Source organism: Photinus pyralis, unplaced genomic scaffold (genome assembly GCF_008802855.1).
Source record: "Photinus pyralis isolate 1611_PpyrPB1 unplaced genomic scaffold, Ppyr1.3 Ppyr1.4_LG4, whole genome shotgun sequence".
In the NCBI taxonomy this organism is placed as follows: Eukaryota; Metazoa; Arthropoda; class Insecta; order Coleoptera; family Lampyridae; genus Photinus; species Photinus pyralis.
In genome coordinates this window covers 3,810,696-3,827,265 of record NW_022170511.1, presented here as the reverse complement: position 1 = coordinate 3,827,265, position 16,570 = coordinate 3,810,696, and the positions used below count along the sequence as shown (strand labels likewise).

At 35.6% G+C, this 16,570-nt stretch overlaps 1 protein-coding gene across 2 annotated transcripts in view; it reads right to left on the bottom strand.

Moving 5' to 3' along the window:
• Window positions 1-1,913: 1,913 nt before the first annotated feature.
• Window positions 1,914-16,570, bottom strand: part of LOC116168682 (synaptotagmin-12) — a 47,747-nt gene continuing 33,090 nt past the window's right edge. For both annotated transcript variants that reach the window (XM_031484627.1, XM_031484628.1), the window contains exons 5-9: window positions 12,907-13,242; window positions 4,858-5,200; window positions 4,672-4,806; window positions 4,506-4,625; window positions 1,914-2,562 (exon numbers count right to left, since the gene is read on the bottom strand). In XM_031484627.1, coding sequence (XP_031340487.1) covers window positions 2,383-2,562; window positions 4,506-4,625; window positions 4,672-4,806; window positions 4,858-5,200; window positions 12,907-13,242 — 1,114 coding nt within the window. In that variant the 3' untranslated portion in view covers window positions 1,914-2,382. The remainder of the gene's footprint in view (window positions 2,563-4,505; window positions 4,626-4,671; window positions 4,807-4,857; window positions 5,201-12,906; window positions 13,243-16,570) is intronic.

Genomic DNA, 16,570 nt, shown 5'->3' with positions numbered 1-16,570 from the left:
CAGTAACTCCTTTATTTTTGAAGCTAGAACACTAAACATAATATGGCTTTAGCATTGTTCAGGCACTTTTTAACGTAGAAATCAATCCCGTCGGTCGTTTGTTTCTAGTCCTTTTAGTACTTAACTGCGTTGTAGTTGATTTAAATGGAAGTTACAGTTTACCCTCGAGTTTACCATGGTTTTAAGAGGGTTATTGTTTTACGAGCTTTCCTAAAATGTATAATACAGCGTGGTAACTAGTCGGCGGGACATAGGGAAATAACATAGGAAAATACATTTTTGGCAATTCCTGCTCCCCATTTTAACGTAAAGAAAAAATAAAAACACCTTCGGATAGATAATTAAAATCGACATTAGAATTACACTACAGAAGAAAACGTCTTTGTAAAATCGTTTTATGACTGGGAATAATACACGGCGAAGTTCGTGATTTAAGTGTACCTACTAATTATTTCACCATCTCGTGGTTGAGGTGAGATAATAGTCCAAGGAACGATTTGTTCTAGTAGGTACCTAGCAAGTTCGACACGTCACTCCATGGCCAACCAGTTTTTACCAATTTTTAGGATTTTTAATTTAATTTTTAGGCTTGCATGAGACCTCACTGTTGCGTATTTTTATGTCATCCGATGGATATTTTAATTATCTATCCGACTTCCGAGGATGTTTTTATTTTTCCTGTAGGATGAAATGGGGAACAGTATTCGCCACACTGCATATCATACTTATTTTCAATAATAAGTTTTCTACAATAGGTACATTTTTCTTATTAATACACTTGTCTGAAAGGAAATAACAAAAGATGGTCTATCTACTACCTATAAGTTCCATTAAAAAAGTTGCAGCGTAGTTACTAAAAGGTAAAAGGTCTAGAAACAAACGATTAACGGCATACGTTAAAAAGTGTCTGAATAATGCTAAAGCCATTTTGTTCTAGCTTCAAAAATAAAGGGGTTACAGCAAATTGAAGGAATCGGTCATTTTTCAGTTTTTCTCTCTGGAGAAGAAACAAAAGACGGCAGCTTATGTTTGGTAGCCATGCCTGCCATTTTAATAAATTTAAGTTTCCATATTTTATGTGATACGTACCCATGGCATAGTGATTCAAATGTACGTTTTATAACCGACTCACAAAGCGGCTTTGAGTTTTGCATTGCGGAACCGCGAAGGTGGCCATTGTTGTTTTTCTCCCTGTTTTTAGCGCAGTTGTGTAAAAGTATTATTGTAAAAAGGTAGCTTTTAATCTCACTTTGGCTGGCTTAGGATTTTCGCAATACATGTACACTTCAGCCGGAGTTATGGTTACTGGTTACTCCCGTGGCCTTAGCTTTTTTTAGGCGGTTGAGTTAAAATCGACAAGAATTTTCGGGATTAGATTGGATCATTAGGTCAAAAGTTATAGTCCTTGCGCTTTTCCTTTTGATGTAGTATTTCAATCTTGAAAATTCTAGCCGTTTAGCATTCCACAGACCAAACTCTATAGGCCCGATTGAATGGCTACGTTAAGGACAAAAAGCCGAGTTCTAAAAAAACAAATTTTCACAGATCTAATATGACAAAGGTGGTATTAGAGAAACCTGGTGCACGAGATGTCCAATAGGCTTAGCTACTAAATAATGGTTCTTCGTTATTAGCACTTAGGAACCGGGAGGAGTGAATGAGGTCCACGTACCAGTATGTCCTTTTATTTACACCTACTGCATGTTAGTACATCTTCAACATTCACGCAATAATACTCTACTCATCCATATATTCATATATTTTGAGAGATTATTGAGTGATAAAAAATTAAACTTCAGCATTTCATCAATCTTCAACTAACATATTACAATACTTTAAACTTAGTTATTAATATATAGTACAATTATGATATGAGAGAGTTCTTACGATACTAATTTTTTAAAATGGTGCTATAAATTGCTTTACCAAGATTGTTCTAATTAGAGATACAAAAATTTAATGACAATAAAGTCCTACAAGATTCAACAATATTATACATACTTATGTATAGGATATGAGTTAGAAAAATGTACAGAAATACATGTGCCCCATAATATATATCACAGTAATACAAGCCATGATATTAACATTGACTCCAAGTAACAAATTATTATTGTCATAGAATTCAAAATCCGTTCACTTAAGTTACGCTGCTTAAATGAACGAGTTCGTTTAGGGTTAGTGAATGGATAGGGCGATTGTAACAGTTTAGGAAACAATTAACAATTGATAGGTTTCTTATGTTAAAGGTACATTCGAACCCGAAGGTTTCAACTACAGAAGGCTGTTTATCACATTTATGGAAGCATAACAAAATGTATAGACCTTTTTAGAATGATTGTAACAAGGTTAACAACACGTATGATGTAGGTACAATTGGGCTTATTTTCTAAGTGGGTGCCACATTGCTACGGGTTTCCTTAAAGCTGTCAACATTTGGTTCCAATGGTTTAAGGATCTTCCGGATGCCTGAGCGCCGATTATAACGTGACCGATCGAGTACGTTCTGGTAGGGTGTTCGTTATTGATATTTTCGGCTACCGTTAATCTAAGCTGGATGGTCTGTAAATTCGTTACATACACAATTAAAAACTCCACTTACTCCTATTTTATACTTTATTAAAATTTAGTTAATATTTGCATTTGTGCCAATTAAAGCGAACGAAATGAATTTCATATTCAGCATTTGAATAGGCGCTTTGTTAGTCCGTAGATGAATGGATTTAAGTTGGAAGGTTGCGGCAAAATTGCCAAAATTAGAAATGTATCCAGGAGTAGATATTGAAAAGTGCCTGTGCAAACTTTTGGGATGAAGACGCTCAACGCTTGGATATGTAAACCCTTTTTATAAGCTCGAATAAATACCTACCCAGAACTTTCTCAGTTAAAATATAATTTAGCAAGACACGCACAAATCTCAAAATGTTTCAAAATTAATTCATAAGGTAATCTCTATTTATGACATTTCTTTAGGTACGGAAAGAACGAGAGCACTCTATTGATACTTAATAATTTAATATAGAGAACGCGTAACAATTTTGTGTAATTACTAATTAGTCAACACAATTGTTACACTAATGGATGAAGGATTATAGAATAAAGAAGACATACATACTGACCGTCAATTAATATATCATCGCGAATGTCTGCAATAGCTTTTCTCATTCGTTTTTTTAGTTTTCCCATTGAATTTTTATTCAATGGTTTAGCTCATCTGCGGTTTACGGCAATGTTCAAAAATACATTGTCTTTTAATTCATTCTATAGCCTATAGGAAGACGTCGAGAGGAGTTGGATTCGGAGAACGTCGGCACCATTTAATTGGGCCGTTAGTATCTCTACCCAGTTGCGTTTAAATATTTAGTTCAAACAATTTGTACTAATTAATATTGGAGATATGGGCAGGGGCACCGACTTGCTGGAAATAAGTACATATTTTTGTTACATTTTTACAAAAATGTCGTAAATTAACCCTACTACAAATTTAGACCGATGAAAAGTCATGAAATTTGCTACAAGAATACGCAAAAAATTATCAAGTAATTTAAGAAAAGTCAGCGGCGTCATAACATGTAAATGAAGGTTTTTACAAAATTTGTTTTTTACCAAGCTGTACCTAATACTGCCCCATTTAATACTTAATATATAGGGTTTGTTAATAGTTAAATCATGGTAGTATATGATGGAAGATTTAAAGTCGCTATAGACTTGGACCTTTTTGTAGAACAGACGGTGTAACTATATCTTGTAAGTTCCATAACATAAACGGAAAGAACATATAGCACATAGAAGCGTCCAATTTAACAAACTATATGCTGAATGTGACTGAATCAATCGTAAAATCGACCCAAAATGATGCAACAGGTGGAAGATGTAGAGGCAAACATAGAATTACGTTACGAAGCAATTACCCAACACGAACTAGAGAAAACAGTTAAATCTCGCCCTTCGGCTCCAACAAGGAGTGGGTTGGATACACGAAACTTCCAAATCAAATTAAAGTGGGTGGAAGTATCTGCCTCATTGAAATTCGTTGACCAACATCTGGGCAGGCGTCGATAATGCGAACGTGTTGTAACTTTGGGCAAAGTTGCTCCTCATAACACTTTCTCTTGAGGCGTTTTTGTGCTGTGTAAACTGAGGAATATGATAATAGCCAACGGAATCTTGGGCGGTCAACTAATATATCGAAAAGGATAGGTCACGAAAGTAGGCGAAATCGCTAAGGTGCAAAGTTTGAAAGGTTTTACCGCCCAACGCAAAAGGGAATGAATTTTCACCATTTACACAGATCTGAAATGGAAATTAATCTGTTAAATTGGTATCGATTGGAAATTCGTTTGCCTAGTACTCATTGGTTCAAAGTGTATTAATGAAATGCCAATATCATAATACGAGCGCCATTCAATGTTTGTGAAAGAAGGTATCGATCGCAGTGGAAGCCTGTTTATTTCCACAATTTTCGCGTTTCGTAGCTACATAACGAACTCAGAGGGTGTAATTACCTGCAATGTGTGAGCTGGAACGCTGAAAATCATAGACTCGTTAAAAATAGGCGATCGCTCTCCTCTCTTTGTTGATGTTTTCTTTTTATGAACTTTTTTCCCGTGATGCAGCAGATAGACCTGAAAACAAAAGAATGAGAAACTCAGAATAAGTACCATTTCATACCTTAACAAACGGATCTCCCGCATCCCTATCGTTTTGGAATTTTAAATTGCGTGCTTTCACCACAACCACCGTCAGACGTTCGGCTGTTGGAAGGTAACTTAACGAAAACATCACCTCTCCAAATTCCGTTCCTTTCTGTAAATAGGTAACTTGTGGGTATATGTGCGAACCAAGTGTTTTGCATACCTGTCCGGTATCCGTCAACGTGACCCATGTTGTAACTGGCTGTCGTAAGCTGATGTCAGTTAGACGTATTTCACCTTCCCCAAGTAGCGTATGCGACGTATTGTCTAGGGAGTAGACGTGAAAACAAAGCGACTTCTGCGATTGCTCTCGAGGGCGTAAAGGAAATGAAAATCTCTCTTTATAACTGGGACTATTTGAATATCTATACAATTTTGTTTGCGCACTCGTAGCTTTGTCCGGAAGGAGATAAATCTTCACGTATGAATCTATGGGGTTGTCGTCCTGTGATGATCCAATTAGGTCTTTTGCCTCTAATACGTTTACTATTAGATCGGATAATTCACTGTGAAAAAGAAGTAGCAAACATGACGTGATTATTCAGAAGAATATCTAAAAATGTAAAAAAGTAGACATTTCTAAAATACACATTATTGGCGAGGAAATATTAAATTGTTTAATTTCCGAGTCAAGTAGTGTCATTTTACTACGAAAGCGTAGAACGGACAAGGTACCTAGTTCAAATTATGTAATCCCGAGATATAAGTCGGGATTATACGTAATCCCGAGATATAAGTCGGGATTATACTTAATCTCGAGAAATTTACATCTCGAGATTACGTATAATCCCGACTTGTATCTCGGGATTAAGTATAATCCTCACTTACATCTCGAGATTACGTATAATCCTGACTTATATCTCGGGATTAAGTATACTCCCAAGTTATTTCTCGAGATTAAGTATAATCCCGACATATCTCGGGATTACATAATTTTTTTTTTTTTTTTATTGCCTTTATTTTATAGTGGGCGGAGTGTTAGCAATTTGCTACTCTTCCCACTCAACCCACTATACAATCACAAACAGCCATGCCTCACCTGGGATTCGAACCCAGGACCCTTGTAGCCAAAGTTAGAGCTTCTAACGTAAGCTCTTCTGAGCTACGCAGGTCGTTGAACTATACCTTCTCCGTTCTACCCTTTCGTATTTTACAGACCCATTTTTCCCGAAATCGTCTTTTTTAATATAATAATGTATAAAGAATTTTCGTATTAGCACAGATTTAAATTAGTATATTTAAATCTGTGGTATTAGGTTACTGCACCGTGAGTGAAATAAGGGAATTTGAACTCCTTTTTCTGTAAAGACAATAAGTTTCTCAAATTCTCACCCGTAAATAAAACTCATTAATATTACGGTAGAACATTAAAAAAATTCGTTTTGTTTGCCGTATAAAAACATCGAAGAATAATTTCATCCTGGCCGTTTAATAGACTCTCTATTTTAATTCAAAGAATGTAAGTATGCAAAGCAAAATTTCAATTAATTAATTAAAAGCTGAACACTACGAGAAAAGAATTGCAATAAAAATTTGTGCGGAACCGGGACAATCACCATGGAATGTAGCTCTAAAAACGGGGCTTTCAGTCCAAAAAGTTAGGCTGAGGCTAAACGGCTGAACCGATTGGAGCCAAATTTGGTATGCATCATATACACATTTTTAGACATAAAAGGAAGAGCTCAAAATATTTTAAGCAGAATCGCGCAGGTGTGCGGGTGGTATCTGTGCTAGCCACAGCAAATTTTTTAATTTAATTTCACACATGTTTGAATGAATTTTCGTTTACGTGAAAGTTAGTTTGCACAAGCACACCAGCCTAAAACATTACAGTACAGTCGCCGCTCCATTCAAAACCACTAAACCTATATCTTTAAAAAAGGATTTCCCTCTCTTTGGCACAATTATTCAAATGTAACACTTTGTATGTACTGTTACAGACATTTCTAAGGAAAACATATTATTGTGTTAAATTCTGTGACATGAAACCAAGAGAGCTTTAGAGTGATGTGCAATGTGTGCAAGTTTTACAAGTAAGCTGTCCATTTACTGAGTCATCTTTTCCCTTTAATACATATACTAAAGAGCTTAACTCTGAAAGTAAGTTCCAAGTTATTAATCTTTAGAAAGCGTTTCGTTCCACTATAAAAAAGTTGAAAACCTATATAAGAAGTTTATTTAATCACCAAATACCAAGTTTATACAGCAAAAGATTACATGGTTGTCATTCTCTATAGTACACCTACTTCAAGTTTTCAAGTCGATAAACTTGCGGCTATTTGCAACGTTTATTTTTCTTTCTGTCTAGACTACTGCAAAATTACATTGTTCTACAAAATCTTCCATCTAACTTTTCTTTATGTTTATTTGCAAGATTGAAGTTTTTGGAAAAAGAACGCGTTCGTAACGAATTAAAAATTGTGAAACAGAAAAATTTTCCACGGAAAATATTTCGGATTGTAAACTGCATATTGAACGACCGGTTAGCGGATACTACCGCGATAGGTAGGTGAAAGGTATAAAACGGAAAACCACACAGTCACCACAAATTTACGGTTTGTTTAATTTTAATTACGCTTTAAAATTCGCACGAATGGAAAATGTATGTATTTCACAGAAAAATAAATTCATTACAGGCCTTATGGTATTTTACCTTTTGCCCTTTTTTAGTAAGCGTTAACAATACTTTTTCCGGGACACGATATCTGCGTCATGACCAAGTTACTATCAACCCATTTCAGGTTATTATAGATCCTCTCAGTAAAATTCGCAATGTACATACAGTAACGTCAGAAGCTTTGCCAAAAAACTACCTTTATCGAGCTTTTGAAAGTCCGCATTATGCCAATTTCCATGGAAAAACTAACTGAATCTGCGACTGAGCAAAGCTCTACAAATTCAAGCGGCTTAATGCCGGTGGAGTGTTATATAATGGAAAAATCCAAGCATTACCGTGAAGCTTACCTTTACGAATGTGGAGCTTTATTTCAGAGGGTAGTAGGTACTGAAAATAATTCAGATTATAGCTCCTGCGTTTAAATAGTTCTCTGTATCATATAGCTTTCATAGAATATTCTTTTGAGTTTTATATCGATTGTGCTTCGTTCAAGCGAAAGTAAGCCTGTTAAATATTTATCAAGCTACTTCCTCCTGCAAAAAGCCTTTAACGTATTCGTGATAGCTTTAACCAATTTTCATATTTGTACGTACCGGAATGATAAAGGAGAGGTAGCATTTTTTTCGAATCAACCGAGGAATCACGGTGTTTCGTTTAGCAGCTAGACTCCAAAGACAGAGAATTTATGTAATCATTCGCTCTGTCCCAGACTCTGAAACGTATATGACAGTTGAGGTAACACAATTCAAATAGCATTAGAAACAATAAAAAGCTCAGATCAGGTCTAAAATTCCGACCCATCGGAAAATGATGAACGTCGTAACACAACAATGTCATGTCATGGCCCTATTCCATCGCTGCAGTATCCTGAACTACTATTGCTAATAAACATGCAACAAATGAAAATACTTACCCATCGCCCTATCTATAATATGTATTCGTCCAATCAGGTTTGTCTTGTGTTAATAACTTTACAGCTATGGTCATATACTCTAAATTTTCCCGCTGTATATCCTAACTTGGGACCGTTTTTCAATTTTTTAGTTAAACGTACGAATAGCACTGTTTTTTAGTGGGAGTAGAAGGAGAAATGGTCTTGAAACCGATCTCTCACATTCGTATGAAATATATTACTTTAAAAGCTCATTATATAATATACTATTCTCAAACAACATTTTTCGGCGAAAAGCTGCAACTTACACTTGGTGGTCAAATCTCTTGTTCTGCAGACCAAACTCTATCGCTGATCCTTGAATCCGTAGAAATCGATTTGCCATTTGCTATCCCTTCTTCTAAACTAAATTTCAGTAGAATACCCCATCTTCCATGACGCCCTCGTAATGATTGCGGCAATTCTTCGCAATTAAAGAATTTGGTGGCATTTAGGCACCTTACCTTTCAAAAACATCCTCAAAGAAAACCACTTTCACAAACAGGGCGCAGGGAAAATTTTGCTTGTTCCGAAAAGTTTTTAAGTCTAGGGAAAAGAACATTTTTGCACCAGAAAATCATGAAGTAACATTACTTATTTTAATTTTTCAAAAATAAATAAAAAAGTATATTTAACAAAATCCACAAATTTTGTTGAAGGAACTGCAAAAACATTGCGTTGAAGCGAAAAATTAGGAAAGAAATGTGATTTCCTTGCTTATAGCGAAAATTCTTCATTTAGACACCAATTTCGTCCGGAAATCATAAATACACATTGTCTGGATACCCAGGAACTAAATTTTGCGCTGTTTCTGTATTGTTTACTTTAAGGTCAATTTGTTGACCACTTTCACTATACAGGATACTACACAAATTTTTTTTCATTTTCTTTTTTTGGCGATATAGCAGTCCAAATGTTTATAAAGAGTCAGTTTTTCTCTTTAAATGACGGGTACGACTTCTTGGAACACTCTGTAGAGAGGGTAACAATCTTGTAGGCTACGACTTCCTGTATATAAAGTAACGTAATAATCGTAAAATGGGCTTGCGTCTTTTCACTCCAACCTCTTTGTTATTTTGATTGACAGCGTAAATTTCACACTCGTGAAATAATGCGCCCTCATGATATATTAAAAAATAGAGAAGAGTAATGAGTTATACCATCAGGGCATTGTATTGAAGAGACATAGAAAATTGGGGGAAGCTCAGTTTCGCGATGGAATTATGAATTTATACGTAGCGGAATAATTCGAAATTTAAACTCTGATGCTAGTCAGGGCGAAAGGATGAAACTTCTGCATGAAGTATTTAGAGTATTTTATTGTCGGTCAACATGCTTCGTTGTCAAAACGTCTACTTTTAAAATAAGCCGAGCGTGCAAAAAGGTTTGGTTTGGTTACTTTAACTTTCGTTAGATTGATTCCATTAACGTAATTAAAGCAAAGACTAAACATACTCGTATTTTCTGGAAAATATAGACTTTTCGGTTTCCAAAATTCGATGTTTCGATAGTTTTGGTTGTAACTTTAAAAGCCTACCTAATATCAACTCGCCTTCTCGCCAACTCAGACTGTGTGCATGTCAGTGCAAATGAAAGCGTTAAAATATTTAGTTCTCTTCGTTTCCAATAAAAAATAAACATTTAAACGAGCCTTTCTCTCCGGCTAATCAGAGTGAAGCGTTAGACGACTGACAGCTGCTAAATAAGTTGTATTTTCCAAACCACCCAAAATCAGTACAAAAAATTGCTATACCTGCGCACGCACGATTCTGCACAAAAGCTTTTCAGCTCTTCGTTTTATGTCTAAAGCCGACGGTTCCACCCAAATCGTACCTTTAGAATATGTGTAAAAATGTCGTTTTAATATGTTCAGCTGTTTAGCAGGAAATGGGAGTACAAACAGACCGACAGACAGACCGACATCATCGAGATTTTGCTGGTGCTTCAAGACGTGTATTTCCGTCAAGAAGTGGGAGTCAGTGTAAGACCCCAATGGAATACCACCCGCACGTTAGTAATTAAAAACTAGGTACTTATCTCACTCTCTTTTTTTTAAGGTTTCAAATGACATACCAGACAACTCCATGTGCCGTTGTAAATTTGAAATTTTTATATTCCAAAAGGGTTAGAACAGGTTATGCCTTACATATCATAGAAGATTTACAGTGTGGAAATTTAGAGGACCGATTTTCCAATAAATTATGTGGCTAGTGCAATTTCATGAATAAATCTATAAGCATTTGGAAGAATTGAAGATTTTCTTTTCCGCATATTTTGATTTCTGTAGAGCATTGTTTTCATAATGTGCTTCGGGTGTTTGGAGACGAGACTAACTAGAGCTAAAGTGGCCTTATACATACCAAACCACTGAATGAGCATGAGATCATTTCATTATCGTAGAAAATGTAAAAGGTGTTGGTCATACGTAGGGTTTGATATTACCCTAGCTTTTATTTAATTGGTACTGCAGACATGAAGGAAACAGATCAACAAATGAAGATAGCAGTGTTTCTTTAATAAGACACTATTTTGTGGGTGGCAGTTAATGAAAAAGGATAGTAGAGATCTTTACAGGGAAATTTTTGCGAGTTTTGAGTTTCGGGAGCCTGGAGAAAATATAGTTTTTTCTAGTAAAAATATAGTTTACTTTGGTGAAATCGAGCAAGATATAACTATTTCGGTGATCGCGATAAAATTAGTTTATATGCCAATGATGTTTGGCGAAATTCATATTCGAATTTGGAATTTTGTCACGCTGGTAAAGTGTTTAATTTCAAGAGATCCAGGTTTCGAAAAGCGCGAATAAATTAGGGGACTCACAATCAATTCAAACCAGGATTCAAACTCAACAATCATAATCGCGGTAGGAATTTTTTTCGTAAATGCAGGATAAATCCAGCAGTAGCCTAACCAAATGAATATCACGTTGGAATTAATAAATTTAAGTTTCAAGTAAAAAAGGCAAAGGAGCAATTTTTTCATTCGGAGTTTTACCAAATACAAAAATATCATTTCATATACGGCTTGCCGGAGGTCCTTTTAAAATTCTTGTTCAAAAATTCAAGTGCTAATCAATTCAAAGAAGAGGTTCAAGCCCCTTTTTATGCAAAACCTGTTGCAAGGTGCCTACTTCGCCTAATTGAATGAAATGTAAGTCTTGCAAATGAGACTAAATTTGATCCTCATTCCATTGACGTGTTCGAGAATTTTTATGTTAATCTGCATGAAATTGACTTATATAAAATTTTAGTTTGGAGACGCTGTACATCTAATTTCAGTATTTTAATATCGAATTATAAGATTAGAAAAAAATTAATAATAAATGAGATATTTACGAAATTTGAATTTCGCTGTTTATGACTTCAAGATGAGGCGTGAGAAAGGTAATTAGGGCAAGAGAACATAAACGACGAGATAAATTCCTTGGGGGCGATAGCTGACCAAAGCCGTGTTCTTCGGCCTTACGTTTGAAAATTCACTAATCGTTGTTAAATTGAAAGCGTCTATACGTGTAATGGCCTTGCGTGTTTTCATTTCAGCCTCTTTGTTATTTTGATTCATGGCAAAGATTTTATACTCGTGAGTTATCGCGCCCTCGCGTTATATTAGAAAAATAGAGAAGAGTAATAAATTATACCATGGAAATAGTAGATATAGAAGAGGATCGTCTGTTGGAACCCCAGTTTCGCGATGGCAATTATGAATTTATACCTACTACCCGATACCCGAATAACTCGAAATTTAAACGCGGATGCTATATGAGGCAGTGCGAAAGGCTGAAAGTTCTGCTTGAAGTATTTGAAGTATTTTATTGTCGGCAAAGATGCTTCGTTGTGGAAACGTCGTCTTTTGAGATAAACTGAGCGTGTAAAAAGGGTTGCTTTGACCACTTAGGTTTTCACTTTCGTTCCACTAATGTAATTACGATACAGATTGTACTTGTTCAAATTGATGATATACCAAAAATGTTCGGCTTTGAAACAAATTGGAGCATAAAACTTGAGTTTTGTGGGGGACGTGGAATTGTCAAATCTGGAAAGGAGCATAAGACGTTAACATTTCCGGAATGTAACCGTGAGTGTCCATTTTCCGAAAGGTATTCCACACTATCTCGAAACGAAAGGATTTCGGTTTCTCTCGCATCAACTTTTCTTAAAGTTCCTAATGATTTCCTTCTTGTCAGTTTTTCCAGTGTCCTTGAGAGTTATGACATTACTATACTGAAGAATTATCCCCATGAAAAAGATATCTTGATTGTTACCGTCCATGTCCACTGCAAAGAATGTCGTAATTCGCCACTGTAACTTGCAAACCTCTAAATTGCATAAGTCATAATAACCAATAAGGAAAACCCCTAAATTGCATAAGCCATAATAACCAATAAGGAAAACAGGCAAACCAAAAAAATGTATCGTATATAAATAAGCAGTTTCGTATAAAAGAGACTGCCACGCTGAAATGAAAAATGGAACAACTGTCGCGACGATTGTTTTAAGGGTAAGAAAAATGATGACGCTCGTAAAAGGTTAACAAACAAAAAAATGTTTCGAAAGTTGGAACTTTTTTCAATTTTGTCAGGGATTTCCGTAGGTTAATCAGGGATTTTGCATCTACATATTTCAAAGAAACGAAATACTCCCGCAAGTTGAACAATAGGTACTCACCTGTCGTATTCTAGGCCAAGGCATAGGTATCCCGTTACATTTGGTTCTTCGAGATCGCCAAGAGCAACAGACGAATCCGAACAAACGCTATCGCAGGAAATGGCCCTCTTTAGGGTGGCTGTTATTACTTCCTGTTCGTCCGATTGAACGTTATTAGGCGACGAATGCGGCTGATGATATCCGATTGAATATTTCGATACCGATAATGGATGTGCAGGACTCGGAGGCGGCGTGATGCACACTGGAAATTGGGATTTAGCCGCTAATTCCGCAACGCTTATTGAAGATTTAGGCCGTGGAATTGCTATCGTTAATACGGGTTCCGACTCTTCATTCCTGGAACAATAGAAACACACAATTAAGCTTAGATTTTATATGCTAGCAGTAAGCACAATTAACGATATGTCTAAATTGTAACAGTAATCTGTTTACAGCAGAAATTTGGAAATCCTTAGCCTTTTCCGAAAGCAGTGCGCACGTATCAAATATACACAGAATCACACTATCATGTTATCAAAGGCAGCCCTAAGGGCATACCTTGCTGTTATTTACGTCTATCGAAATAACGTAATGTATCGCTTCTACTGTCAGCATAATTGGATAAATGATGGATGGTGGAAGTATTGTAGGGACCGAAAACAATTTTAATTTAAGCATGTTTGATTGATTGATTGTACAGAGTAAGGACCGCTGGCGTATCAACACATACATTGTAGCGAATATTCTAGAAATCTCGCTAGACATCGAGGCACCATAAAAGATTAGTCATCGCGAAAGCGGATGTGACGCATTCTTTCCAGGAATACGTGTTTGTTCGAGTACATTCCAGAATATTCGGGAGCGTTCAGAAGCGTTCGACATCGATCGGAGTTTGCTACACAACCAAATCGAATTGTGTTTCAGAAATAAATATTTCGCGCTCAAGTTATGTTATACATTATGAGTGATAAATACAAATTAACTGTTATAAATTAATACATTTCAAAATTGTTATAAATTTATTGTTAATTAATCGTAAATAAATAAATCACGTTACGATATCACCTAAGCGGGGATGGCACGATCACCTGCACTTGTTTGTTTGTTTGTTTTTGTTTTCACCCTCATACAGGTACATACAGTTAACCATAATCTTCTTTTAAAAATATTGCACTACATCGGTTTTGGGAATTCTGCAATACAATTACTTAAAAATTACCTCTTTGATCGGTATCAGAAAGTGGTCATAGATGGAGTCTCTTCGAACCTGGTAGCGGTAACTTGTGGTGTTCCTCAAGGATCAATACTCGGGCCACTACTATTTTCGATCTATACCCTTAATCTACAGTCCTCTTTAAAACTAGGCAGTATTCACATGTATGCTGATGATTGTCAAATATATTTTAAAATACTTCCTAAAGAAATTAGCACAGTTGCAGACTCTATTAACAAAGATATAGCCGCGTTTGTAAATACAGCAGAAGACCATTGTCTCAATGTGAATACCGCAAAAACACAGTTGATATTTTTCGGTACAAAGTCAAATCGAAATCTTGCCGAAGAAAAAATATCTATCCAATTTAAAGGTGATCGTTTGAAACCCTCGAATGTAGTAAAAAATCTTGGACTATACATGGACAACCAATTAAACTTCCAAACACATGTAAACTCAAAAATTCACAAATCATATAATAATTTGCGGCGTTTATATTCATATAGGCATGTGCTGCCACAAAACACAAAAGCGTTACTGTCTAATTCCTTAGTGCTGGCACCTTTAAATTACTGTGATGCCGTTTACGGACCATGCATAACTAAACAAACCTGTTATAAAATTCAAAAGGTCCAAAATAGCTGTTTACGTTTTATTTTTGGAATACGTAAATACGAAAGGATATCACACACCTTCAATAAATTAAAATGGCTGAACATGGAAAACCAAAGAAAACTGCATCGACTCGGACTTTATCATCACATATTAATCACGCATAAACCCCCATACTTGTTCGAAAATATTTCTTTTAGAACAGACGTCCATAATATAAATATTAGGAAAAAAAACTTTCTCACCATACCTCTCCATAAGACATCACAGTATAAAGGGTCGTTCTCCTACAATATTGCTAAAGATTATAATATGCTACCGGAACGTTTGAAAGCAATTAGAAACCCTGGAACTTTCAAGGTCATTCTCAAACAATACCTTTACAATTCTCTCTAACTTGAATGCCATTTGATGTCAGTGATTCGATAGTAGATAACACTTACCTACTTAAGTATGTAAATTACAAGCAGTATTAACTGGTTGAGTGGAAGAACAGCTCAAACAAAGTTCGTTAGTATGATCATTTAGAAAAAAGCTATGCTGAACTCCGCCACTTACTACCTTAATTGTTTGATACCTAAACTGTAATTTCTTTCTTCACCAAAACTTGCAATTGAGGTAATAATAAAGAGTATTATTATTATTATTATTACATTTATATTATTTAGTATCGGCTGCCTTAGTTACCATGGGTACAATAAACAATAAAAGGCAGCCGATAGAAATTAATAAAAATGGCCGACGCTAAAGTTGTCATGTCAAGTCATTTAAAAATTTTGATTATTTGTGATATCCATCGGTTCCTGGAGCAGGCTAACGTTATTACTTCACTACTATAACATCACGTAACATTTACTTACTTTTTGGTAGTTATACCATATGGCCTGCCACCTTTTATTTACACAACAATTTGATTGAACATATTTTTAGCGCATTTTTGGCCACTTTGTCCGTCCGTCCGTCCGCTCGTTTTGCGACGCTACTAGTTCTTTATCTTAAGAGCTATTGTTCTACTTTTTTCGCTATTTGGTTCGTTATGTTGTCGAGTCTTGTACCAAGGAAGGAATTTTTTCTGTGCCGCTTACAAAAAAAGTTATTGTAAAAAAAAACAAAAAAACCGTTTTTGACATGTTACATAATTTTACACTTTTGCCGTTTATTAACGATCCTAGAGATCGTTTATAATTTTGCATTGCTATCTGTCGTCTGCCTGTTGGTCTGTCCGTCTGTTCCTTTGGCTGTCTGTCCATCTACCTGTCCGTGTGAACGATAACTTTGTTTAGAAATGTTCGATCACTTTTACATCTCCGTTAGTTATGAACTGAATTGCATGAAATTCAATATGGGCATAGCTTTAGCCATATAATACGCAATGCAAAAAGTTGAATCGAATCGATTCAAAATTCACAGTGCCCTTTTCGCATCTCGACCATTTATAAACCGAATTGCAAACTTTTTTACTTATAAAAGTATTTGAATGAAATTTGATACATAGGCACTTGGAACAAAGGAAAATCTAGCGCCAGTTCCAAAATTTTATTTTGCGCATGCGCAGTGCCAACTTTTTTATCTATGGAAGCATTTAAGTGAAATTTGATACTTAGGCGCTTGGAACAAAGGAAAATCTTACATTAGTTTCAAAATTTAGGTTTGCGCATGCGCAGTTCCAACTTTCTTATTTAGAAAAGCATTGAAATGAAATTCTTCTCATAAACTGACATTGAAGTAGCACGACAAAAATGGATTGCCCATGTGCAACGCTATCTTTCATATTTGTGGCCGGATTTTTACGATTTTATAGAAGTGCAAGTGGAAATGCGCTTTATGTAAATCGTTTACGATTACTTTTTAACTTGTTTA